The 27,563-nt window shown below is 50.6% G+C and overlaps 1 protein-coding gene across 5 annotated transcripts in view; it reads right to left on the bottom strand.

Moving 5' to 3' along the window:
* The window catches only part of NAV1 (neuron navigator 1), a 243,928-nt gene that overhangs the window by 155,335 nt on the left and 61,030 nt on the right, over positions 1-27,563 (bottom strand). For all 5 annotated transcript variants that reach the window (XM_042976523.1, XM_042976521.1, XM_042976522.1 and 2 more), the window contains exons 2-3: positions 16,751-17,485; positions 10,015-10,118 (exon numbers count right to left, since the gene is read on the bottom strand). In XM_042976523.1, coding sequence (XP_042832457.1) covers positions 10,015-10,118; positions 16,751-17,454 — 808 coding nt within the window. In that variant the 5' untranslated portion in view covers positions 17,455-17,485. The remainder of the gene's footprint in view (positions 1-10,014; positions 10,119-16,750; positions 17,486-27,563) is intronic.

Genomic DNA, 27,563 nt, shown 5'->3' with positions numbered 1-27,563 from the left:
CCCTGGGATGATGGCCCGGCAGCGTCTTTTCTTCCTTCTCTGCAGCCCTTGGGCCACAGGGAGGCCAGCAGACCCTCTCTTTGCCCCTTCAAGGGAAGCTCCGATTCTTCAGGGGAATGACCTTGGGACATAGCACAACTGAGGCCCTCTCCTTCCCGACATCTCTACCTCTGCTCTACTCGGAGGCATGGGGAGAATTTTGCTACACCTCTGGGAGACAGAGGCAAGAGTAGACCAGGTGTCCTCAGAGCCCAGGCTCCCCAACACATGTGACAGTCCCCACTGGAATTTGAGATCCACCCTTCACTGCCATCTGCAGAAGAAAAGGGCCAGTAGGCATAGTGGTCCAACCTGGATGTGCCAGCTTACTCACACCTCCAAGGTCCTAATCCAGGAAGCCTTCCCAGATTGATCCACTTGCCTCCTCCCAGGCTGGGCGCTACCTTTGCTTTGCCAAGGCATTGGTAGTTGTGCCATTTCTATAGATCCTGCAAGGCCCTGGCTTGGCCTCTCTGGTCCCCAGGAAGCTCTCTGAGCCCAAGGGTTGGAAATTTTTCTTCTGGGCCACAAGGCCAGGAGTGTAAGCTCGGAAGAGATTTGCTATTTGCCTGCCTGTTGGAGAAAGTGAGGCGCAGCAAACCAAAGGCTGGGAGTGGAGCCACAGGCCTTAGTCTACCCTCTGGCCTATCTCAGGGAGAGAGAGCTTCTAGGAGGGTAGAAAGGCTGAGATTCTAAACTGTAAAGTTCCTCAGCATTCACAGCAGCCTGGATGCATCTCCCATAAGCCTCTATGGCAACAGGATGGGGATGCAGCAGGCAGGAGCCTACCTGTTCTGTGAAACGGGAGGGGCAGACAGTAGGCCCTGGGAAGTCACCTCTTATCATACAAGGAAACAGGACCCGAGCGTGAAGCCCAGTGTGCCCGGTTGCAGGACAGGGCTCTCCAAGGCTGAAACCTGGTGGTCTAGAGGCCAATGAGGACCTCGCACAGCACTCAAGGCCTTCGCCACTCTGGCTCCACTGCCTGGTAACCTTGCCTTTTCATGCTCTCCTGCCTGCCGTCTGGTCCAGGCCTAATCCCACCCCTGCTCCCTGTAACCTGGAAGCCCACTGAACCTGAGGTCTGCATAGGGGTCTAGGAGTGCAGCCACATTAAAACTGGCCCACAGAATCCTGGGAGTGGGGACAAGGTCAAAGGATTACTCCCGTGGTGATCTACAGCGCCACCTGTCCCTTGATAGTTCACCTCATGACCTTTGTCCTGAGGTCACTTCCAGTGGACTTGGCAATACCAAAAAGTCCAGGATCCCTGTGGAACCTCCCTATTCTCAAGTCTTGGGGGTCCCGATTCTCTTCTTGACTTGCTGGGTGGTCTTAAGAGAAAGCTTACATTCCCCATGTAATGAAATGTGTTCTTATTGGTCACGTAAGAAATTAGGTGGAAAATCTCTACTCCCTCTGCTCATGGCCTTAGAGCAGGGGAAGGCCGAAGGAAAGCACCTAAGCTAGAGTACTCTGAAATGGCACTCATTTAAATTTTTTTAAATGTCTGTTTATTTTTGAGAGAGAGACAGAGACAGAGTGCGAGCAGGGGAGGGGCAGAGAGAGAGGGAGACACAGAATCCGAAGCGGGCTCCAAGCTCCGAGCTGTCAGCACAGAGCCCGACACGGGGCTCGAACTTATGAACTGTGAGATCATGACCTAAGTCGAAGTCGGAGACTTAACTGACTGAGCCACCGGGGCGCCCCTAAAATTGCATTCATTTAAAATTAGATCCCTGTGCTCCTCGGGCTAATAAAGAGACCGGGATAAGAAGTCTTAGATGTTTCCCACATGTGTTTGGCTTTGTATGTCGCCATGGCAATTGTCCCAGACACATCCATTGGGGTGTTCATTGCACACTGGGCTCCAGATGAGCTCTGCAACACCCAGGTACATTGCCCTTAGACCAGGACCAGCCCAGATCAGTTGTCATGGCAACCTCAGGCCTGTGAGGGGGAACACCAGGCAGGCGAAGAGGAGGGTAGACTGTATATGTGCAGCTGTGCCCATGTGTTGTCCGAAGACACCCGAGTTGCCTGTGTGCATGTATCCTGTTATGTGGGCAAACCTAGAATCAAATCCGACCCGCCCATGCACAGTAGATTGTTTTAAGGTCATTGAATCACAATGCTGAGTGGAACCTCAAAGATAATTTACTCTATGTTCTGCTTTAGAGCAGAACTGACCCATTTGTAATAAATCCTATTACCTTACTATAGGCCAAGGAAACCCAAAAACCTGATGAGAGAAACACGTAAGGTCCAAACCGAGGTTGTCTGGCCAACGCCATGATGATATCACCCCTGAAGATGAGAGCGTCTTAATCTGTGTTCACAAACCAGATTCAGAAGGTGCATAAAACCAATCATCAAATATGAGTTTTGTGTTGTGACTATGTCCCTTTGCCTGGGCAGCCATATCATAATGCTAACCAGGTTCTGAAAGAGGTTCTTGATGCCAAAAAGTTTTTTAAAAACCCCAACAACTGTAGGAGTAGGGAGAAACCTTTGCCCACCTGACCCAGAACCAGCTGGGGAACATTGTCACCACCTTGGAGAGAAAGCCACTCCCGTTTCATGGCTGTACACGTTTTCAGTTGGCACCTCTGTGGTTTATCAGAATTTTTGTTAGGCTTTTAAACGAGAAATTAAACAGAGGAATGCTATGGATGCATATTTCATTGAATTTTAATAGAATAATCACTGGCAATTACTTAGCTTATAAAAATTGCTCTGCAAATGTTAAGAATATTCATTCGCGTGATGGGTGGGAGTTTCAAAGCATGATGAGAACTTTGCCTTTCACACAGCCTGATTTCATCACAAGGAGCTTACCACCACTGTGCTTCTTCCTGCCTCCATGGAAACCCAGATTCTCAGGCAGGAAGGATGCCCTGGGCTCCTTGGGTCAAGCTCCTACCCCTGTGCCAGTCTTTATGTGAACACGAGGGCTGCCCTCCCTCCGCTTCTAAAGGGGCAGAGCCCTCTTCCAGCTGGGAAGTTCTCTTATCTATGTGACCTCGATCATTCTCACCACACTTATTTCCTTTTCCAGCCCTCTGTGGATGTGGAATGATTTTCTGGAGAGAAGGGACGACTGAGACTAACCCTTTCTCTGTCCTGTCGCCCTCCCCCCAAAGGGCTTGGGGATGACCCCATACACACTGACCTTCCCTCTGCCCTGACTTTTTAATTATCTTCAGCTCTCTCTGAAGCACAGGACTCCCACAACCCGGGAGCCACACACAGGCAGGCGGGTTTTTGATTTCTTCCGCCTCTTAAAGGACTCAGGACGAGGAATATTATGACTGGGGTAATTCTCAGCACTTAATCTTCCCGTTATTGTGTCTGTGTCGCCTCACTCTCTTCAACTGCCTCTCCCAGAGCTCCTTCCGTGTAAGCCTGCTGGGCAACCTTATTGTGGGGCGGGAAGTCTCTCAGTAGGAGACCCTAATCCTCTTATCAAGGGGATGGGGAGGCATATGGGGAGGGGTGGAGACGCTGTGTTCCTGTGTTCCTGTGTTCCGGTTTCTGTCCATTCAGTGGTGCCAGAGGGAGGGACTAAAGCCCTGGGCCTTCCCAGGGAGACCCTGTTTCTGGGAAGTTATGAAGAACATTGGCCAGCCTTTGCTTAAAGGGGTGGGACAAAGACCTGCGAAGCCAAGGCTTTAGGGCAACACTGAAGTGGGGTTTCTCCGGATTGGTCATGGAAGTTTCTATCCACTGGTTCAAGGAAGGGCAGTCCTGGAAGTTTAGCAAATGGTTCAGGGTCCTTCCTCCTCCCAGGGCTGAAATGTCTAGCAGCCCCACAGCTCCTGGGCTAACACTTTCGAGTCGTTGTGGGGTAGTCGGATCTGGAGAGATTCCTAGTCACCAGGCCGACCTCCCCCGAGTTAGTATCCTTATCCTCAGGACCTTCCTGTGGCCCGCAAGCGCATGGACAGCTAACAAATGGCCAGGAATTCTCAGGAAGAACTAAAGCAGTTCATCTCAGTTGGGAGAGTTGAATCTCCAAAAACCTGCAGGAGGAAGCTGAGTCTAGGTCAGACAGGTATGGAGGTATAGGGGTAATTCTCTAGGAGAATGACGAGGGAAAGTTTCCCACCTTCCTCTTCTATTCATCTACTCCAGCACTGAAGATTTGGGGTGAAGCGGGTGGCCCACAGACTGCTGCTGTTTGTATTCTCATGGGGTGCCATGAAGCCAGAGCTCTGGCCTGGCTTCTTTGGGATGTCTTTGGGATGGGAGACATATTCCAGACTTGGGGCTTCTTCAGGGCCATCATGCAGATCACATACAGCTGCACAGGCTGTACACTGCACCGTTCCAGACTGCTACATACTAAGCTCCACAAGGGCAGAGGTCTTTGCCTGTTTTGTCCATGGATGTACCTCAAGTGTCTAGAGCAGTGCCTGGTGCATTGTAAGTGGTTATCCCACTGCCTCTCCCAGCCTCCCTGGGGCACCTCGGGACTTGGCAGGGTCGTGGCATGTATGGCTACGAGCATGACCTCTGAAATCGAGCTCTCTGGGTTCCAATCCCAGTCAGACCACCTTAGGCACATCACATAGCCTTTCCTCATCTGTAAAGTGGGCATGTTAATAACAGCACTCCCCTCAATAACAAACAATACCAAACATGCGTTAAGCACTTACTGTTACTGGGTGCTCTTCTAAGCACTGTGCTTACACTGGTGTTAAGTCCTCACAAAACCCTAAGAAGAAGGTACTATCATCATCATGGAAGCACAGAGAAATTAAATAACTTACCCAAGGCTGCACAGTGCCAGTGGTAAAGCTGTGATACAAAGCTAGAGTTGTGCCAACTCTCATACAGTTTTTAGAAGGGTGGAAGGTGCTGGGGCACCTGGGCAGCTCAGTCGGTTAAATGTCCAACTCTTGGTTTCGGCTCAGGTCATGAGCTCAGGTTCGTGAGTTCGAGCCCCGCATCAGGCTCTGTGCTCACAATGCAGAGCCTGCTTCGCATTCTCTCTCTCCCTCTATCTCTGCCCCGAACCTGCTCTCTCTTTCTTAAGATAAATAAGCTTGAAAAAGGAAAAAGAAGGACTGAACGTGCTTATTGGCAGTGCCTGATTCAGAGGAAGTCATAGCAAGTGTTAGCCACGGCTACACAATATTATTATTACCTCCCTTCCCAGCTCCTAGAAATCTACTTGGTCCCAGACGGCTACCCTGTTTATCCAAACAGGGCCTCCAGGGGCCCCTGAACTCCTGAGCCTCCTCCGGCCTACAGCAGCATGGAGCCGCCTGAGTCCTGCCAACATAGCTAATGCCATCTGCCCCTGAACTTGGTCTGTGTTTTCTAGTCAATTGTCTGCACGTCCTCTCTCCACGGATGGCTGGGACATCAGGCTCAGCTTAGCCCGAAAGTCCCCAGAGGGCAGGGAACATGGCGGTGTGAACTCAGCATGAAATGACACAGGTTTGGGATGACAGAGAAGCCAGTGACATCCCGGGGCTTGCTCACATTGAGGGGATGTCAGTAGGACTGTGGCTCACTGACCCCGTTTCCTTCCCCGTCATTTGGCGGAGGTTAAGGGAGAACGCGTCGAGCTTGAACAGTGTGCAGCCGACACAGGGAGTAAAGGCAGCAACGGGAAGGCAGGGGAGTAACACTAGCAGAGCATGACTTTTTGACAAGCCTGGATTCAAATCCTGGCACAGCCCCCTAGCTCTGTGTCCTCGGACGGGCGATTTCATGCAACCTCTCTGAGCTGGAGTTTCCTCATCTATAACACAGAACAAGAGTACCACCTACAAAGGGCTATGTAAGGTGCTTATGAAGGACTTTATGTGAAGGATCCAGCACTGTGCTCTGCACACAGCAGGTGTTCAATAAATGGTAGGCCTTGTTACCATCTGGTCATTTGAGTGTTTGGGACATTGGAAGGCAGGGGTCCCGGCTTCAATTCACCTGCTAACTAACCAGGCAGTCTTGAGTCTTGAACAAGTCTGTTCCCTTCTGAGCCTCATCTCTTCCCACCGAAAATGAGGCCATATCTGGGTGATACATGAAGTTCATTAGAGTTCTGACTTCCTGTGTTCTTTGATTCCAAGTCATTCATAGCCCTGGGGTACTTGGATTTGGCCTGAAGCTCCCAGAAGAGCCCAGTGGGCTTGCACCACTGTGCTGGAGCCACCTTTAAAAGCCCAGAACAAATTCCTCTCCCAGAGTCCAGTGACCAGACCTCTCCCCTGCCCTGGCGGAGGGCACACCAGGTTTGCAAGTTTTCTCAGAAAGGGACTCTATATCCCCATTCCTAAATCCACACGAAAACATGAGAAACTTAATTATGGCTTAAAGATGGCGTCAGCTCAACAAGGGAGAGGAAAGGAGAAAAGCAAAACAACCCCAGCATAAGGCCAAACTCCACACTGCCCCTCCCATTCTATATATATCAACCCTTGTGTGAGAAGCAAGGCAGGGAGGAGGCTCTGGCTTGTTCCCCAATGACACATGCTATGATGAGAGAAGATCCCCTCATTATGTGTCCACTTAGCGCTCATTCAAACATGCCACAAAGTGGAAGTAATTAAGGAATCTGTGTCAACCTTGGGGCAACCTCTCCTAGTCCTCCTGCACACGGCCTCACACATGTGGGCACACAGAAATGTCAGCACTGGCTTCCCTTGGCTTTCCAAATTAAGATCTGATGGTGGCCTATGCAATGTTTTTGTGCTGACCGTTAGCAGATGGGACCAGCACAGGGCCCTGACCAGCACAGCCAGGTGAACCAGGACTGGGTTAGGGCACACACACCAACGCCCATGGGCTCGGGGCAGAACACCTTCGGGACATAGGAAGGCCAACCCCAACACCGCTGTTTGGTACCGAGTCATCATGGGAAATTCTCTTCCTGTTCTACAGAGCTTATTCCACCTCGTTTGGATTTTATCCCCAGGCAGCAGAGGTAAGAAAGTAGTACGAGGCTGAGAAAGGTCTTACCCTTTTCCTGCTCCCCTCAAGGCTTCTGTGTCCGCCCCCCCCCCCCGCCCCCGCAGATGCCTGGGTGCCAGAAAGGACCATATTGGGAAGAGGGCAGAGAAAGCCTGCTTGCTCCTCCTCAGCCGGCAAGAAACAGGCCCACAGAGGGTAGGTGATTCCATAACCACTGACTTTCGATTCCTTCCTCACTCACTCAATTCACCATTTCACCAAACACTGACCAGCAGGCACGGTGCTACGTCATGGGGAACAAGATGGACTCACAAACAAGAAGGACATCTGAACCACAAAAGAAAGCAGACCGGCCCCTTGTCGTCTACAAATCGATATGGGAATCACAGGATCGATAACTGAAATGACTGGGCTGGGTTCTGTGAATGACACCGATATAGGATATGGCACTCTATTCTCCAAGGCACCCAAGTATCCTTCTACAAACTGGACAGCATAACCCCGGCGTTTTCCTCATGCTGCAGGGCCTCGTCAGGGAAGGACTGACTGGGCTGTCCTATTGACTCCTACAAGGGCAGGTCACCGGGTCACTGGGGATGCCGACAGATCCTGTGGGTCAGGCTCACTGGAGCGAATCCTTAGACTATGAACGCCTTGAAAACAGGTCAAAGTCGTATTCATCTTTATACATAAATGCCATTTCAAATTTTTAAATTATTTATTTATTTTTTTAAAAAAAATTGGGGCACCTGGGTGGCTCAGTCGGCTAAGCATCTGACTTCAGCTCAGGTCATGATCTCGCAGTTCATGGGTTCAAGCCCTGCATCAGGCTCTGTGCTGACAGCTCAGAGCCTGGAGCTGCTTCAGATTCTGTGTGTGTGTCTCTCTCTCTGCCCCTCCCTGTTCATGCTCTGCCTCTCTCTCTCTCAAAAATAAATAATAAATCCTTAAAAATTTAAAAAAAATACAGGCTCCATGCCCAATGTGGGGCTTGAACTCACGACCCCAAGACCGTGAATGGCATGCTCTACCGACTGAACCAGCCAGGTGCCCCTTATTCATCTTCTACCTTTGGGTTGAGCACGGTGTTTGGCACAAGACAAACACTCACTGATGGTTTGTTGGTTGAATGAAAGAAGAAATGAATGAATGAGTCACCACATGCTAGGAGTGAAGTTCAAAGGTAGGGGAGCAGGGCATAAAACGGAAGCCTTCCATTATCTCTCACCTCATCTGTTTTCTTCAGGCTTGAGTACAGGCTCCCCTACAAAGCACAGGCAGACCCCAAATCTTTCCTTCCATCCAACCCTTCAAAGAGCTTGGTATATCGTTGGCTGAGATGGGTCACCATGACGACCAGCCAGTGCAGGGCAGAAGCCGTGCAGTGAACCTTGTTCCTCTTCCCCAGGAGCCTTGGAGGAAGCAAGGGTTTCTCACTTTCTTTATCGCCTCCAGAGGCTCATTGGCACCCCACCCCACAGTGGAACCCAAACCAGCTAGCTGGGAAGGATGGTCTTCCGGCTGACAAGCCTGGGGGACTCCTAAAGCCAGTCTGCAGCAGACGCTAAACGTGAAAGTCCTCTCACCAACTCATCAGATAATAATTAGGACCGAGTGCCTGGTTAGGTGGAGATCATTAGCCTCCAACAACGTGGCATACACATAAGGAAGCCATTACACTAACAAAACTGCAAATGTAAAAATAGAGCTCCACATAGTTTCCTGGTTACCACATTCTAATTCTGATGGTTTTTCAGTGCCAGTGAAATTTGGTTTCCTTTGTCCCCCGCCATGCCCTGGTTCCTCTGCGTGTGTACTTGTTGTGGGAGGCAATGGCTTACTTTCTAGATGCCCAGTCTCTACCCCCGTAAACCTCTACAAGTCTTGCCATGGAATGCGTGTTGCTGCTCTGTTTTCAGGGTCACAATGGTCCCAAGACCACTGCTGGGGCCCAGGCCAGCAGAAGCCTCAAAAGGGCCCAGCCCCCAGCCAAGAGGAACACCCAACCACAAGCATACAGGGGACAAAGAAGGCAGAAATGGCACATCCAAGACAAGGGTCAGGCTGTGTTCTATGCCCCAGCTTTGCCCACCAGAGCAAAACACTGAGACGAAGCTAAGACAAACTCTCTGGACAATCCCAGGTTTGCCAAAAGCAAGCTCATTCTCTTCCTGGGGCAAGCAAAGGATAGGTAGAGCCGGTGCCCGGCAGGATGGAGTCTCCTGTATCTCTCGTGTGCACCACAGTCACCCTCTGGGTATTACTTAAATGTTGCAAGAAAATCAGCACACACACCCAAACGCTGCGGAGAGTTTAGATTCTGACCAATGTAGTGCCTGACAGGCATTCACCCATCCATTCATTCACCAGTCACTCATTCAGAGACACCTGCTGAGCACCTGCCGTGGGCCAGAGGCCAGACTGGGGATGCACCTGGGAACAAGCAGTGTCTCTGCGCTTACAGAATATCACTGTATCCGACTTTCAGGGGTCTTCTTGGTGAGTCTCACATTCTGGCTCCTGAGGCTCAGTCACCAGGACTACAAGCATCAGGTGACTATAGGTCACTATGTTGTGACTATAGGGTGCCACAGGAAAGATGATATGTGTGGGAGCGGCCTGTGAAAAGTGGTCCCGGGAGAGGAAGCAGTCGTCAGGCAGTTAGCCAAATGGCTCTGGACACCATCGCTGGTTCCCAGGACACCTTCGCTGTTCATCTGGGCTTTGCTTGGAACCTGGCTCTTGCGTCTCAGTCTCCCAGCTTGTTACTTTTTTGTCAGGCCCTCGGTGGCTCCCGAAACCGACCCCTGGATAAACAGGGCACCCACTGGCCGCTTTCCTAGCCTGACTCTGAAGTGCTGCTTGATTTGATGGACCAACCCTGGGTTGAGTCAAGCATGGCAGAAACTCAAAGTGCAATTCACAGGTTGACGTCTCATGGTTAAGAGAGGGACCTGTTTAGCAAAGTCACTTCTTCCACATGGGCAGTGGGGAGACATCTAGTCCAGTGGCCTCTCCACCCCCAAGAGGAAGTCTTTCCCCCAGAACACTTACCTGTGTAGGAGAAGCTCTCCTCAGTCCCACCAGGGGGGCCAGAATAGCCATCGAGGGCCCAGCTAGCCTGGGGGACGGGACCAGGTTCCTGGTCTGTCTGAAGCCTGTGGGACAGAGAACGGGTGGTCACTCATAGCAGGGGTTCTCCTGGCCTCAAAGCTTCTCCAAGGAGCTAAGGAAATCCCCTTGGAGCTCGGATCTTCTCCTCTGCTGTGCCCTGCACCCCTCTGGGCTGGACCCTCCCTGGCAGGCACGCACACGTGTGCACTCCAGCACGCAGCACGCCTTGGGCAAACTTTGGCCAGTGGTAGGGGCTCTGGGGGGGGGGGAACTCCAGAGGGCACGGGGATGCCCGATGCCAGTCACCCTTTGGTATTCCACCCATTCCCAGGAACACAAATCACCCACAGGACAGAGGAAACCCAGGCCTCGGGTCCTTCCTCCTGCTGCGATCCCTGCCTTCGGGCCATGCCTGCATTATAGCCATGCACACACAGAGGGAAGAGCTCCCTCTGAAGCTGAGGTCACTGACTCCTTATGAGAGCTCAGGGGGCACACAGGCCTCCTTGGGCTTGCTCACAACCCGGGGGAAGATGGAGGGGTAGGCTTAGTTGAGGTCACAATGACTCCAGGAGGATAAGTTCATGCTGGGCCAGTGTGGCAGCAGGAAGGAAGGGTGAGGTCTCCGGGCACCAGCTCCCAAGTGCATGCAGACTTCTGAGCACAACCCTAACTGTACAATCGCTCCCAGGAACAAAGGCTGTGGGAGCTTTTATTATAGGCAATTACCCTGGGCTCTCAGAGCTGGCCCGCCCACCCGTCCGCCCGCTGTCTCCAGCTAAATGGACCCTTTGGCAGCTTGGTAGGAGGGGGAGGGGTGAGCTGTACACGCAGGAGGGGAAGTTGACGGCTGGTCCTGGGGACGGGGGCTGGGTCAGGGGACCCTGTGAGTCTCCAGTGCGACTGAAATTTCATCTTCCTCTCTCCAGTTTTTCCTTTTTTCAACCTAGATGGCTGGGCCTCTGGGCTCAGCTCTGTTGTTAACTTGCTGTGCAATGCAGAGCAAATCTTTTCTCTCTCTGGGTCCCGCTTCCATCATGGGACAGAAGAGATGACCTCCAAGGCCCAGATCAGTCTGACAGTCCAGGGTTGTGTGAGGTGTTTGCTGCCCCTGAATGGCTCTTTCTAAGCCATGCAGGCAGTATTGAGTTCTTGTGTGTGTGCAGGCCCCTAAGGTGGGTGCTTGCAATAGAGCTGGGTGGGGGTACTCCGAGAAAGCAGGAGACCTCATCTTGCCCTGGGGACTGCTCAGTATGATGGGGTCACTCACCACGTACTACCATCAGTTCAATGTCAGCCTGATGTTTGAGTATTATGGGGATAAAGAAAAGCTGAAGTCGCTTGGTTTCCTGGAAGAAATGAGTATAGATCTGGGGTTTTGAAGGAATGCAACACACTGCTGAGAAAGTAATAGGACATTCAACTGGGGAGAGGGAATTCTATACAGTGTATACATGTTTCACTGAATAGCATTGTATATGTAGAGCTAGGCACCGCCTGACCCAGAGCAGGTAGGCAGTAACTAGCGTTAGAAATACAAATAGTTTGAGGTGCCTGGGTGGCTCAGTCGGTTAAGCGTCCCTGGCTCAGTCGGTTAAGCGTCCGACTTCGGCTCAGGTCATGATCTCGCGCTCTGTGAGTTCGAGCCCCGCGTCGGGCTCTGTGCTGACAGCCTGGAGCCTGCTTCGGGTTCTGTGTCTCCCTCTCTCTCTGGCCCTCCCCCTGGTCATGCTCTGTCTCTCTCTGTCTCAAAAATAAATAAACCTTAAGGAAATACAAATAGTTTGGGGCACCTGCGTGGCTCAGTTGGATAAGCATCCAACCGAGGTCATGATCTCACAGTTCGTGAGTTCGAGTTCTGCGTCTGTGCTGAGAGCTCAGAGCCTGGATCCTGCTTCGGATTCTGTGTCTCCCTCTCTTCTCTGGCCCTCCCCCCACCCTCCCCCAGTCATGCTCTGTCTCTCTCTGTCTCAAAAATATACAAATAGTTTGGGGCGCCTGCATGGCTCAGTTGGATGAGCCTCCAACCGAGGTCATGATCTCACAGTTCACGAGTTCGAGTTCTGCATCTGTGCTGACAGCTCAGAGCCTGGAGCCTACTTCAGATTCTGTGTCTCCTCCTCTCTCTCTCTGCCCTCCCCCTCTCTGCCCTCCCCCACTCACACTCTGTCCACTCTCTCTCAAGTAAACATTTAAAAAAAAATACAAATAGTTTGCTCTCATGCTTGTTAGAGCTTGCACTGGCCCAGGAACACTGAGGAAGGCAGCCTCTATCGCTCTAACCTCAGTTGATTTCACACTTTCATCTCTGCCTGCCTCCATTCTCCCCCCGCCCCCAAACTCAGCCAGGAACCCCAGTGTCTCTCCTCTGTCTCTCCTCACTTTCACTTTCCAGCCCAAATGGACAGTTTCATCTATGTTAGAAGTTGGCTAGAGGTTGAACCTGAGAGAAGAAAACCAGTAACCCTATCCTGACACCATTGCCTGTACCCTCCTAACTGAAGTCTGATCAGAGGAGGGAAGGAGAGAACTGTTAGAAAAGGAAAACACCCGGCAGTTGGAAAAAGGCAGCAACAGGGTGGTGATCCTTTAGGCGGCCTTTTTCCAGGAGAGCAGAGGAGAAGGAGGTTGAAGACCTGAGGAAACCTGAGGGAACCTGAGAGAACCACAAGTATGAGACCAGAGGATCTGGAGAGCAGACTGAGAGGCATTTATGCCTTTTCTGGGTCCAGCGAGCAGGGGCAACCAGAGGGAGGCAGCGGCAGGTCAGAGAAGAGGCAGGAGATGAACTTCATTGGGAAGGGCCACACTCAGATCCTAGGAAAGAGATGGTTATGGGCAAGGAAAAAGATGGCTGATGGATTTGTTCCCTGGAGAAGCAGGTCAGGCAGGACAGGCTGGAGACGGGGAGAGGAGCATGATAACCTCTCTTCTGTGATCAGCTGGAGCTTTGCAGAAGGCCAAAGTAAAGGCTAAGGTGCTGGGGGGTGGGGGCAGGAAATTTCCATGAAGACAGGAGATCTGTGACTTCTAGGGAGCAAATGGCACCTCCTTGGCTATGAAACTTGCAAAGGTAGCCCAGCCTGGCCCTGGGCAGCAGCTCCAGGTCCCACGGGGCGTACCGGGCTCCCACCAGCCTGCTTGCGGCACATAGGGGTGCCTTCGTCCTAATCTTTCCTTGCCCAAACCATGACCCTCCCTACCACCCTAATCCAGGGCCAGGATTAGAGCAGGGTGTAGGAGGGAGCATGGTAAAGGACCGCCTCCTCTCCGGGGTTGGTACAACACATTTCCACTTCTGTTTCAAATGCAAACATGCAATAAATGTTTGTACATGTGCTGCCAAAGCGAGCATAACATGCAGTAAAGTGTTGCATTGGAATGTTCCAAGGAAGGAGTTCTGACCTCTTCGAAAAATGTCAGAGTCTAAATCTGCCAAGGGACTTGTAGGGTAGGTAATGTAAAATCTTAAACAATTTAATGCCTAGACACTTTTCCCAAAGATTGAATTCAAAATGAAGGAGATCAGGTAGGAGAAGAAAGTCAAAGAGTCACCAGGGAAACACTGTACTAATTGGGAAAAGGCCACGCGAAGGAAGGTCTGCCCTGCATTTTTGCTTCCTTGCGTTCTCTCATCAGCGGGAGAATCTACGTGGCGGGCACGAGGGACAGAAGTGAGGAGCTCCTTAGGAAAAGCCACACGGAGTGCTGCGTGGGCAGCCCTTCAGGCAGAAGAGATGCTCCGAGAGGCAGGGATCGCCCAGGTAAGAATGTCCTTTGATCGTGGAGTCAGCTAGAATGCCTGCCATGACGGGAAGCTCACTGCCTTATCAGTAATTTGTAAACCTCTCCAGTTGCTGGCAAGTTTTTCCCACTCACCTTCCAGTCTGTCTCAAACTGACTTCCAACCACCATGATGCTTAGTGCTCTGGAGCTGCACCAGGTAAATCTAAGTTATCTTACAACGTGACAGCTCTTCAAATATTTGAGAACAGCTCTCAGAGCCTCTCGCGAAGCTTTCCTTTTCCAAAGTAAACTGCCTCGGTTCCTTTCACCATTCTTCTCACACCTTTTTTGGATCCCACACCAACCTGTCCGTCTTTCTCGAAATGTGTTTTTGTGCATCAGTGTCCTTTTAAAACGCGATGTCCCGAAGTGATACTCTAAAAGAGGCCTGACCACATGGTGAACAGAGTGGGAATATTGGCTTCCTTGTCCTGGACGCCGGACATCTACTGCTGAGGTGTAAGAGTGCCCGGAACTTTTCAGAGCCCGAGTCACACTGTTGGCTCCTAATAAAAGTCAAAGCTCCTTGCGGTTTCCAGTGCCTCCCTCCAGACGCTCTGTCACCACAGAGATTCCCTGTGTCCCAGGAATGGTGTACCAACTTTTTAAACCCCAAACGGAAGTGGGTTTCTCCTCACACTAGCACAGAGAGAAAACCCAGAAAGTCAGGTTAGTCAGGGAGGTACTTAATTTGCATTTGAGCCTCTCTAAACCATGTGACGCTCAGTAATTAAAACTTGGTTTCCTTACAAATAACCCAGTGAAGAAATGGGCAGAAAACATGAATAGACACTTCTCTAAAGAAGACATCCGGATGGCCAACAGGCACATGAAAAGATGTGCAATGTCGCTCCTCATCAGGGAAATACAAATCAAAACCACACTCAGATATCACCTCACGCCAGTCAGAGTGGCCAAAATGAACAAATCAGGAGACTACAGATGCTGGCGAGGATGTGGAGAAATGGGAACCCTCTTGCACTGTTAGTGGGAATGCAAACTGGTGCAGCTGCTCTGGAAAACAGTGTGGAGGTTCCTCAGAAAATTAAAAATAGACCTACCCTATGACCCAGCAATAGCACTGCTAGGAATTTACCCAAGGGACACAGGAGTACTGATGCATAGGGGCACTTGTACCCCAATGTTTATAGCAGCACTCTCAACAATAGCCAAATTATTGGAAGAGCCTAAATGTCCATCAACTGATGAATGGATAAAGAAATTGTGGTTTATATACACAATGGAGTACTATGTGGCCATGAGAAAGAATGAAATAGGGCCCTTTGTAGCAACGTGGATGGAACTGGAGAGTGTGATGCTAAGTGAAATAAGCCATCCAGAGAAAGACAGATACCATATGGTTTCACTCTTATGTGGATCCTGAGAAACTTAACAGAAACCCATGGGGGAGGGGAAGAAAAAAAAAGAAAAAGAAAAAGAGGTTAGAGTGGAAGAGGGCCAAAGCATAAGAGACTCTTAAAAACTGAGAACAAACTGAGGGTTGATGGGGGGTGGGAGGGAGGGGAGGGTGGGGGATGGGTATTGAGGAGGGCACCTTTTGGGATGAGCACTGGGTGTTGTATGGAAACCAATTTGACAATAAACTTCATATATTGAAAAAAAAACTTGGTTTCCTTAATGTGGCCATTTTAGTAAAGTTATATATACATATATTTTAATTATTATTATTATTTTTAATGTTTGTTTATTTTTGAGAGATAGAGCATGAGCGGGGGAGGGGCAGAGAGGGAGGCAGACACAGAATCTGAAGCAGGCTCCAGGCTCCGAGCTGTCAGCACAGAGCCCGACGCGGGGCATGAACCCACAAGCCATGAGATCATGACCTGAGCTGAAGTCAGACGCTTAACCGACTGAGCCACCCAGGCGCCCCAGTAAAGTTATATTTTTATTTAAAAAGCGTGTGTACTAAGGGCACCTGGGTGGCTCAGTTGGTTAAGCCACCGACTCTTGGTTTCAACTCAAGTCACGATCTCACGATTCGTGGGTTTGAGCCCCACGTCAGGCTCTGTGCTGACAGTGTGGAGCCTGCTTGGGATTCTCTCTCTTTCCTCCCCCTGCTCTCTCTCTCTCTCTCTCTCTCTCACTCTTTCAAAACAAATAAACTTTTAAAAAAAAAAGGAAAAAAGAAAAAGAAGCATACGTACTTGATGGACATGTTTTCCTATGCACTCAAGTCGCCATGTCTGAAGAAAACTAGAGACTAATTTGTTGACCATGTTGTTATGAATGGGGGCTGGGCCAGCGCCAAAGGTGGCGACCCCTGTCTGACCATTTAGAAAGCAATACTGACTGTCCTTGGTAGGCCAGGCACGAGGTAAACAGTTATGTATAAAGAAATATGGTAAGTGGACAGAAAGAGACTGAGTGACAGACAGACAGATACAGAGTATTATGGGAGGGCCAAGAGGAACAGTTAGGACTTCACTCACTATGAACTGAAGGCACCATGCCCATGACAATGCAGTTAGTCTAACTCACAGTGGTGGCAAATATCCCAGATGAGCTGGGTGAGACTGACCTACCTACCTGCACCTCTAGCTGCTTAAGCATCCACAACACCCTAATCTACTGTCTCAGAGCCCAGGGAGATGGACATCTTGGGATGATACTCTCCTTATGATCCTGTTTGTTACAGAGTCCCCAGAGTTGAGGCCTCTGACAAAAACCTTGCTTAGATCCTGGTCCACCTTTTATGTCCCCAATCCTATCTCCACTCTCCCAACTCTTTGCCTCACTTCTTCTATACTCCAGGCCCCCTGGTCTCCACCAGCTACTCATCACCCAGGCTCCCTCCTCTTTGGACTTGCCACTGAATCCCAGCTCCATGCTTCCCTCCCTTCCTCCCCATCTGCCCCCCACCCCAGCTCACCTGTACTGGAAGGGGGCTACTGTGGCTGTGACTGGCTGACTCTGCTGATGGACCGAGGCGAAGCTGATGGCCCCTGGGGTGGGGGAGGGGCGCTTGCTCTGCACAGGGCTGCACACTGGGGAAGAAGCCCCTGATGCTGCCCCGGCATCAGGCTCCAAAGACTTCGAGATCCCTGGACTTTTGTAGTTTCCCGGGTGGTTAGGAGGTTTTCGACCTTCAGGAGCCCCTGGTATTTGAGTTTCTCCATGAGAGCTCATTCGGGATGGGCTCCTGCCCCGGGTCTGGCGGACTGGAATCCCTTCCTGAGCCACCTTCTTCTTTCCCTGGGTGCCTTGTGTCTCCCCAGTTCTTCTGGACCCAGCCCGGCTGGAGAGGGCAGCTTTTGGGCTTGCCCTGGGACTGCTCCATGGGGAGCTGGAGAGGCCTTCACCACCCTCAGCTGACTCTCTCCCTGCCCCAGAAGTCTTGGGGGAGCCTCTCCCCCGAGAGGCCTTAGGAGAGGAGTTTCTGGAAGGGCCTCCTGCTTTGCCCAGTCTCGGGGAGGCCGAACGCTGGGGGCTCAGGGCCAGGCCAGCCTGGCGTGGCCGCAGCTGGGGAGAGGCGCCCGGTGTATGAATCCTGGTCTGGGAAGCAGCTCGAGGCACAGGTATGGAGGAGGCATAGTGGGGCCGGCTGGCCGAGTTCACATTGGCCATCCCATTCATGGTTGGCAAGGTGGCAATGAGGACTACTGTCCTGCAGAGAGAGGAGAGAAAAGAAGATCGTTAGGCACCATCCTGAGTTTCCATCCCTGAGGGTATAAAGATGATGATGAGGTCAGGGGAGGAGGCATCAGCATCCAGGCTGGACACTGGGACTCCTGGCTTCACATCCTGATTCAGTCAGTGCCTCCCTGCCTGACTCTAGACAAAAACCCCTTTACCTCCCCTCTCTCAAATGCTGCTGTGAGTCTCCTATGCAGACACATACGTGAAAGTGTTTTGGGAACTATGGTGCTCTCTACAAACGGAGTTAATTTGACTTCCCTTGCCTCTGTTGCCCTCCCCTGATAGGGGATAGACCCTTCCTTGTAGCCTGAGTCTACAAGGCACTGACCACGGTAAACCAACTTCCTTGTGCCGTCCGCCTTTGCTCTGCGTGTTCCTTCCACTTGCCACTTTATCTGACAAAAGTGCCCAGGATACCTCTCCAGCGGAGTGTAATCCTCCAGATCCCACTGGGCCCAAAGGCGGAGCAGCCGATCCCAATCCCCACCAATCATAAACTTGCAAACCTTCTCTGACCTCGGGCTCCTGCCACCTGGCTCATACTATTCACTGGTCCTCGTTGATGCCCATCTCTCCTGGTCCCTATCCACTGCCCCCACCCCTTCAGTCACTGGAGATTTGGGCACTGGACTCACAGTCTTCCTTTCTAGCCCATTCCGCATCCACCTCCCAACCTAGCAAAAGTGACCTCTGCCACCCTGGGCCTCTGGTCTCACAGATTAAGTGTCCCACGTTTAAGATACAGGCAGAACCCTCTAGGTACCCCCCCTCCCCCAGCACTCAATCCCTTCCCTCCCAGACCCTGATCCATTAATTATCGCATCTCTCTCCCATACCCTCAACCTCTCCTCCTCTACCAGCTTCTCTTCCCTGCCATGTTAATTAATGAATTAATTGCTCTATTAATCACTTTCATTCCCAAGGGAATTTGAAGCCATTTACAAAGACACAATCAATCAATTTCAGATAGGTGAAAGAGTTAAGGGTAGGAAATGTAGAAAATGAAACCATAAAAGAATTTTCAGAGCACACACATAAATGCTTCCATAATTTTGTTGTGGGAAAGGCCTTTAGATGCCCCACGTCACAGGCAGAAATTACAAAAGAAAGCACTGATAGACTTGAGTGCATAAGAATGAAAATCTCTGTATGAACACAAGAGCCCTTTCAAAAGGCTCAAGCCACCAAGAAACTATAAAGATACTTGCAACATATATGGGGGACAAGGAGTTAATACCTTTAAGCACAGGGAATTCTACCAAATCAATAAGAGAAAGCAAATGCCCCACAGAATAAAAAGCAAAAGACTTGAACAAGGAATTCACAAAATAATACGTACAATTGGCCAAAGCCCAACAAAAAGAAAAGGCCTCCTTAAAATCGAAGAGATGCCCGTGAAATGTTATCATTTCTGCTATCAAATTCACTACCTTTTAGAAAATGCATATTATCCACCATTGGTACAGGGCCACAGGGCTCTCATACACTGCTGTGGGAACAATGCCAGATCTAGAAATGTGTCCTAGGGAAAGGATTGAAAATGTAGGCAAATGTTTATGTACGAGGAGGCAAATGCTCAAGTTGACTCTCCAGGGGTAAACGGGCTCTGGGTGAAGACGGAGACAGAGGACATGTGGGCAGAGAAAAGACCACCACGGTACGGCTGGTCCACCCGAGACCACTGGGGTGGCCCCTTTCACACTGTGGAAAAAGCTGTCGGCAACTGCAAGGGATTGTTTCTGGCTGTTGTTGGCCTTGCTCTGACCTTTGACTCTGTGGCCCGGGACCAGTTACAGGCTAAACTGTGAGAAGTCAAGGTAGACCCCTAAACATTGATGGATTTATAGAACTACAGCGCGAAATGACCGAGAGTCAGGGCTTCAGGACTGCCCTACTCACGGATGAAATAATTTCCACTAGGAAGAGAAAAGCAATGACCGCCTCCCCCTTTCCTCTGATTTGTACCTGAATGACTTGATGCCACTACTGAATGAGCTGAATGTCCTCCAGCAGACAGGGCAAAGCCGTGTGTGTTCAGGCACGCACAACCAGCTTGCCTCCACTCCTCCAGTGGCTGCCCCATCACCTAGGCCCGTAGGACCCCGTCCAAGGCTTCCCTGACTCCTACTTCCTTCCCACCCACCAGGCCACAGTCTGAAAGGACGCTCTTAAGTCACCCTTTGCCTGCCCACCGTCTCCCATACAGGGCGTGCTGCCCTGCCCCCAGCCCCCAGCATGCCAAAGACAGTCCCATTGGAGGGCCTGAGAAGTACTTTCACAAAGAGATCTCAGAATGTGTCAAGTAGGTACTAACAGCAGCTGTGAGAATCTCCATGCTCAGCCTGCAAAATAAGAACAGGATAAAATCTAGCAACTGCTGCCAGGTGGAGAAATAGAGGGTCTTTAAGATAAGAAGGAGCACTATGCTTTAGCCTGGCCTCAAGACCGTAGTGAGAATTCCTCCCCAGTAGCGGTGAGAGCAGATTTACTCTGTCCTCCTTCTCCTATCCCGCCATTCCACTAACGATCAGCTACGTGCCTCAGTGACAATGCCAAGCAGGACCAAAGGGACAAGAATGGACCCGATTAAAGGTATGTGTGGTCCCTGAGCTGCTGACCTTGGCATCCAGCACAGAGCTGAGCCATGCACTGGCCGACTGAGCTAATCAGCTGGCCACCCACGACAAGGACCCAAGACCACTGACCCATGACAGCCATACCCCTGAGATTTCAGCGTTCCCCTGTTTAATCCCTGCACTGGCACGGTGCCACACAGGCCACTTCTGCCTCTCCCCTTGGGCTGAGTCCCCATCAGGGGACCATGGCCACATGAGCACACCAGACCACCCCCTTTGGGAGCTACCTCTGTGATGAAACCTAGAGCTGTATCTAGGCTCCACCTGCACCTCTCCTGGGAACCGCTCCCCTACCCACGTTGTAGTGCCCAGGGACCCCCCAAGAGCCCAACTCACCTACGTTGTCCCTGAAGCATCCCCAGACTCCCCCAAGCCCTACATCAAGGACTGACCAGAGTTCCAGCCAAGAGAGCCCCAAGGCGGAGAAAGCTGATTCTACTTCACTTGCTAATGGAGCAGATGCAGTTGCTGCTTTCACTGGATCATCATTTTTTCAAAGGCTGATGGAAGAAGATTTAAAAACATTCCTGTGGTAGGTCACAGGAGCCACACCCCTCCCTCTTCACTGCAGTTGGGGCCCTGCTCTCTCCCGCCCCCCCCGCCCGTGCCCATGACAGCCCTCACCTAGACCAGGAACAGCACCACACAGGATGTAACAACCACTCTCCCAGGTGGGAGCCTAGGAGAATCAGACCACCCTTAGGTCTACAATCAGGTGGTGGAGGAGGGATCCCCAAATACATTGAGCGCTTTTAGCCTGGCAGGAAAGGGGGCACAAAGGAGCCTTCCTGGTTTGCCTTTAGAGTGGGAACTCCCAGGTGCTTCAGTATCCTTACAGAGATCTCAAGGGGACACCCAGCAAATCCCTCTTCCCTAGACGGTATCAGTATCTCTCTTTCATTGAGACATGGTTTCTAAACCTCACAACAACCTTCTAAAGTAGCTTTTATTATCCCCATTTGCCAGGTCAGGAAAACAAGGCTGAGAAGGTTAAGTCAGCTGCCAAACGACAAACATAGCTAGAGAGCAGTAAAGCTGTGATTCAAAAGCAGATGAGCAGGACCCTGAGGCCCAAGGATGGATTCCCTAGACCACAGCTACCAGTGCAAGTCCAGCCTCAGGAGGTACTCCTCAGCCTCCATATCCATACTGTTGTTGCTGTGATTGATAGGTCTGGGCCTTCCAGAGATGTGGGGGAGGGTAGAGGGGGCATAAATCCAGTTCACAGGGTGGAAAACAGAAAAGGAAATCAGTCACAGGCCTCTGGAGGAGGCCTCCTCCTCCTCCTCTCTTTTTATCCAGCACTCCTCAGATCTAGCCAGCTACCCTTGTACTGTTCATATCCTGTTTGCCTTTGGTGGTACTAGGGGTCAAGGTGGTCTCAGGGCACTGCCTTGTAAGAGGCTATAGGCAATGAATGCGGCTGGGGAGGGAGATAATGGGCCAAATCCAGCCTGGCCACATGCTTAATATGCCCAGTTGGCAGCAGATGGCATACTTGGGGTAGGTGGGAATTGAGGAGGAAGACTATGGAATTACAAGACTACAGTAGATGGGAGACCTGGGGAAAAGGGGGGAGAGAGTGCTCATGGGAAGCAGGGTCTTAACTGAGACACATGGACAATAGTATCTCCAATAGTATCTCAAGGGTGAGGCCTCTGTGCAGATGATCTCTGCTGCGGCCCCAAAAGTTATCTACCGGCCATGGCACCCAAGCTGCATTGTTAATGGACCGAGTGATTTGGGAAGCTCCCATACTTGCTCTGGGGCTCAGTTTCTCCTTCTGTCAAATGAGGGGGAAATTCTGCCTCCTTGCTCTCCATAGCTTCATGTCCTAAGGAGGCTGAACGAGGTAGTATCTAGAAAATGTTCAGCCTCCTGGGGAGAACAGGGTTAGCTGTAATGGCTTCCATTTCCTGGTGCTCACTGTCAGACAAAAATGTCCTAGAGAAGCAGGACAATCTATATCTCTTTTGGACAGGCCCTGTTCAAGTACCGGCTGTCAGTACTAATCATCTTTTGTGATACCTTCACAATATATCTGGGGAGGCTCAAGGGCAGAAGGTGAGGAGCTAGGAGTGGAAACAAGGAGACCATTTCTTTCTTATGTGAATGTGTATGTGCATGCACATGTGGTGCTGGGGAATCCTACCAGATCCCCTACTCCTCAACACGCTCTCTCTTCTTCCTTCCCCTTCTTCCTTCCGCCCTGATCTGCAATTTCATTTAACCTCAGTGAATAGATTCAAGAAGAGGGTCTCACTTGAGACCTTGTTTCTTAGTTACTCATTCCAGGGATCTCTGTCCTCGATAAATTACATTAGGGAGTTAATACTCCCCATTACAAAAGCTCGTAGCACTTTCGAAAGGATTCACAGCAAGATCCCTTTGTTCAACAACACACACCTTGGTTGAATACCTTCCACATGCCAGCTGCATTGCCAGGTGCTGTGGCAATCACCACGGCTGAGACCTAGGTTCTGCTCTCAGGGAGCCAACAATCTGGTATGGGGAAGCAGGAAACATGCACAGTCATCACAAGCACACATGCGGTGTGTCAAAAGAGGCAAAACAAAGTGCTATGGGGCTGTGTGTGTATCAGTCTGACAATAAGGTAGAATCAGAGAAGGCTACAAGGAAGAGGCAGCAGCAGGGTTGGGGGTTGGTCTGAGATCTGGCAAACAGCAGATTTGATGACTGAACCTTCCATGCCCAGGGGTCTATCCATCAGTGCTCCAACACATACTCTGCTCTTCAGTGTAGTGGTGACAGAATAAACTCTGGAGTCACAGTGTCTAGGTCCAAAGCTTGGCTCTGCCATTTGCTGATGATGTAGCCTTGGGCAAATTCCATAAACTCTGAGCTTCCTCATTGGTAAAATGAGGCTGAGACTAGGATCTCCTCTTCACTGCTTTGAAGAGTAAATTAGTTAATACATGTAGTGCTTAGAATGGAACCTGGCACATAATAAGGACTCAACAAGTATTGTTATTATGATCATAGGGACAAAGGACTTTTTTCCAAGTGTCCTTCCATCCTAGATGCCCAGGGATGGAGGCTGAGCTGCCTGGTTCTTCTGGAGCCTCCAGCAGAGCAAAGGAGATCAGAGACCCTGCCAGGCTTGGATCAAAAACCTGTAGCATTAACAGGAAAAACACTGCCCATGATGGTTGCAGTAACACCCACCAGTGGATGGGGTAGGAAACTAGATAGTTTGGAAATTGTGTAATGGAAAGAGTAAAGGCTTCTGAGTCAGGAAGACCCGGGTTCAAATCCCAGATTTGCTACTTCTTGCTATGTGGCTTTAGATAAATTATTCAACTTTTTTGAGCCCAAAGTCCTCATCTGAAATAAGCGGTCATAGAGTTTTGTAAAGATTAAATGAGAGAATAAAGATAAGGTACTTAGCACGGTGCCTGGCGCATAGTAGGTACCCAAGAAATGGCAAAAATTATGTTAAGGAGAACAGCTGCCCTTCTTCCCAAAAGGGAAGGAGACAAATTCAGACACAGACTGGGACAATCTGATGGATGGCAGGTGAGTCGAGAGGCTGGTGGCATCCAGGGAGAAGTGGCACAGTCCCAGCCATTGAACACAGTGTGTAGCCCTACCCGACATGTACTTCCATTTTGTCCCCCTCTACCTTTTTCAGTCCACACCCCAACTGTCTGTTCTCTCATCCTCACCCTGGGGTCTTGCTTTATTTTTAACTCCAACACTTTTTAATTGCATTTACCGACTGCATGCCAGGCACAGTTCTGTTTTTTAACCTACATTAACTTGCAATTGGCCTATGAGTTGGTGCTATTATATTATCATTCCCACTTCACAGGTAAGTGGCAGCAAAGCACAGAGAGGCTGAGGAATTTGCTCGTAATCACACAGCTGGTAGATGGGAGAGCCAAGATTAAGCACAGACAGTGGAACCAGCCAGTGCCTGTAACTACTCTGCTCTGTTGCTCATCCTACAGCCTCAATCCAGGCCTCACAGCTGACTCCCTCGCACCCCCAACCTCCCAGCTTTTGTCAGCCTTGAATCATTCTGGCCTCAGGCCCCATCAGGACAAACAGAGGCCCCTGGCTCCGCAATGCTCTGTAAACCCCAGAGCCAGGAAGTAATTTTGGCCTATAAATATTTCACTCTAGCTCGGAATGTGGGGAGAGCTTAAGCGCCAGTTCCCTCAGATCTGCGGGGTCAGAGGCGGGATGAGGGGAGGGAAGGCGGGCACTGTATTCAGCGGTCCCTTCCAGGTCTGGAGGACTAGCCAGGCTGCAGATTCCCAGCCAAGACTCTCTGCCGCCCTTTCTGCCCTTGAGACTCCCGCAGAGGTGGCGGAGTGGGCGGGGCGCGCGCTGTGCGCGGGGCGGCGGCCGTGGTGCTGATAGGACAGCTCCTCCTGCAGTGGCCCCGTTAAAGGAGCCGCGTCTGCGCTTTGTGAATGTGGTTAGGATGCCCATTTCAAAAAGTCAGAACATATTTTTTTTAATTTTTTTTCAACGTTTTTTATTTATTTTTGAGACAGAGAGAGACAGAGCATGAACGGGGGAGGGGCAGAGAGAGAGGGAGACACAGAATCGGAAACAGGCTCCAGGCTCCGAGCCATCAGCCCAGAGCCTGACGCGGGGCTCGAACTCACGGACCGTGAGATCGTGACCTGGCTGAAGTCGGACGCTTAACCGACTGCGCCACCCAGGCGCCCCAAAAAGTCAGAACATTTTAACCACAGCATCAAAAGGGTGGATATGGAAGACGAGAAGAGAAGAGACGAGAAAAAAGGGGGTGCTTGGGTGACTCAATCGGTCAAGTATCCCCTCTTGATTATAACTCAGGTCATGATCTCACGTTTGTGAGTTCGAGCCCGGCGACCGGATCTGTGCTGACAGCCTGCTTGGAATTCTCTCTCTCCCTCTTTCTCTGCCCACTCCCTGCTCATATGCGCTCTCTCACAAAATAAACATTAAAAAACATTTTTAATAAAAAATAAAAGAGAAGACAAATGAAAGAGAAGAAAAAGAAATGGAGGAAGGAAGGAAAGGAAGGAAGGGAGAGAGGGAGGGAGGGAGGAAGAAAGGGAGGAAGGAAAAGCAAAAAAAATGTCTGGGAAGTGGGACTCTGGGTGCTGATCAGATGACTCCATCATGAGCTGAGTGAATTTGGGCAAATGATTTATCTTCCCTGGTTTGTTACTGAAAGGCTGAAACATAAGGAGGAAAAACTTGGCTTCTCAGGAAGAGGGAAAGATGGTTAAAGTTTGCAGTATCTCTAGACTCAAGCACTGAGGTACAGATGCTGCACAGTAGAGGGTAGTGGTTAAGAACATAGGACCTGGAGCATCTTCCCAACACCCCACCCCCATGCAAAGCTAGCTTCCACTGCAGCTTCCTAGCTTGTGGTCCTGAGCAAGCTATTTAGCCTCCCTGGTCTGCTTCCTCGTCTGTAAAATAGGAATGATAATAATAACAATATCTATATAACGTCGTTATAAAAATTCAGTGAGTTATTATAGGAAAATCATTAAGACAGTGCCTGGCTCATACAAACCCATACAAATCACTGAATAAATGTTAGTTATTAAGTCAACTAGAGCATCAGCACAGCATGTATCTCCCTTCTCTGTTCTACTCACATGTCCCACTGGCATCTTTTGTCACAGACAGTCAGAACAACATAAATGTTATCACATATATTTCCCTCTAACCTAAATTTCTATTTCCTCATTTGAGTATGAGTAGGACAGTGTTTACATGGGATTGGGGTAGGGAGGATAAACAAAGTTGGAGAATTTTCCAAAATAAACTGTGGCAGGGACTAGTGAGAGACATGGGGAAACCTCTCTCGCGGGGCCCCTTCTGAAGTTGGGGCAGTCCTGACAGCAGGAGGGTGGCTTAGGGGCAACCTCTTCAGAGGCAGCAGGTGGACAGGATGACTCTCAGGGATCCACACACTACAGACAAAACTGGACTCACGCAGGCCTCTATGCAAGATTTCTTCCTCTACCTGCCACGTACTGTCTTCTGTCCTTGAAAGCCTGACTGGCTCCTCCCAGGGCCAAACCTCAGCTTGGAGGCCCAGCCTGGTCCATGGAGGCTGAACGCCTCAGGGAACAGAGACCTGTGTCCTCTGATGGCCCAGCAAAGAGGTGACTTGTGTTGCCTCACCTCTCGGCCAAGTATCACATATATAGTGTCATGCTCACACACACATACACCCACTCACCCACACCTGCCCACATCCACATACTGATAGTCACTCACATCGACCCATCTCCACACACTGATACACACACACACACGTCTGTAGCTTCAGTCTGTCTTCCTCTCCCTGTCCCTTCCTTTTGGCCCATTTCCCATCCAGTCTAGAGATGAGGGGGTACTCTGTGTCCTCCTATCTTTGTCCATCTCAAGGGCTCTGGGCTCTCCAGCAGTGTGCTCACAGGCTTTCCTTGGAAAAATAGGCCCCAACACCTTCACTATGTGTACACAATTTTGGAGCCACCCGGGCGCCCCTCCACAATTTTCATTTAACATTTGTGGATTATAGATTTTCTACAGCTCACATGGAGTTAGAGATGGGGGATAAAGGCAATTGATAACATCCCTATACCTAGAGGAAGGAACTTGTCCCAAGCCACACCACCGAGTAATGGTGGTGCCTGGGGTGACTCCTGGTCCGGTGCTCTTCCCCACCCCACACAGTCTCCCCTCCATGTAAGACCCTAAGGCTGGGCATCATGGGGGAGTCCCCTGGGCTAAGGACAGGACTGCAATGACTACTTACTAAATGTTTCTCCTTCTTTTCCAGCCTCTTATCTCTGCCAGTCTCTAAGGACAGAGATCAAGGAAAGTCTGAGATGTGGGTGCATGGTAGTGGGGCCATAGTAGAGGAGGTTTGAAGCCAGCCCCCTTCCCCAAGCTCTTAGCCTGTAGGTTTTAGGCTCCAGTAAACCAGCTAAGGACCATGTAGCTTGGCTTGCTCCTTGGCAGAGAAGGTGATCACCCCAGTCAGTACTGAGAAAGGGACGGGATGGGCAGCCAGCAGCGTTGTCTCTTCAGGGCAAGCACGGACAGAGTGGGCAGAGCATTGGCAGGAGGCAAGGAAACGGGTCTGCTGGCTAGGACTTGGCAGGCAAAAGGTGGGGGCTCAGTACTCTTAGCGCCCGCCTGGCTGGCTCCTGGCTCAGAATGGGGATTAGGATTGTCCACAGTAGTGGAACTCATTATTCTCCTCCCCTCTCCACCCCTGGGGCCCAGGGCTCTGCCAACATCCACAGGAACTCCTTTAACTGTAAAACTGTAGAAAGGTCTTCCTTCTGGCCAGATGGTAACATGTTCTTACAGAGGAAGATGGGACTGGCCAAGTTAATCTCAGGTAATAACAAACAGTTTGGTTTCCTGGCATTTATAGTAAAT

Source organism: Panthera tigris, chromosome F3 (assembly GCF_018350195.1).
Source record: "Panthera tigris isolate Pti1 chromosome F3, P.tigris_Pti1_mat1.1, whole genome shotgun sequence".
NCBI classification, from domain to species: Eukaryota; Metazoa; Chordata; class Mammalia; order Carnivora; family Felidae; genus Panthera; species Panthera tigris.
The sequence above is the reverse complement of the archived record's forward strand: the minus strand, read 5'-3'. Positions and strand labels throughout refer to the sequence as shown.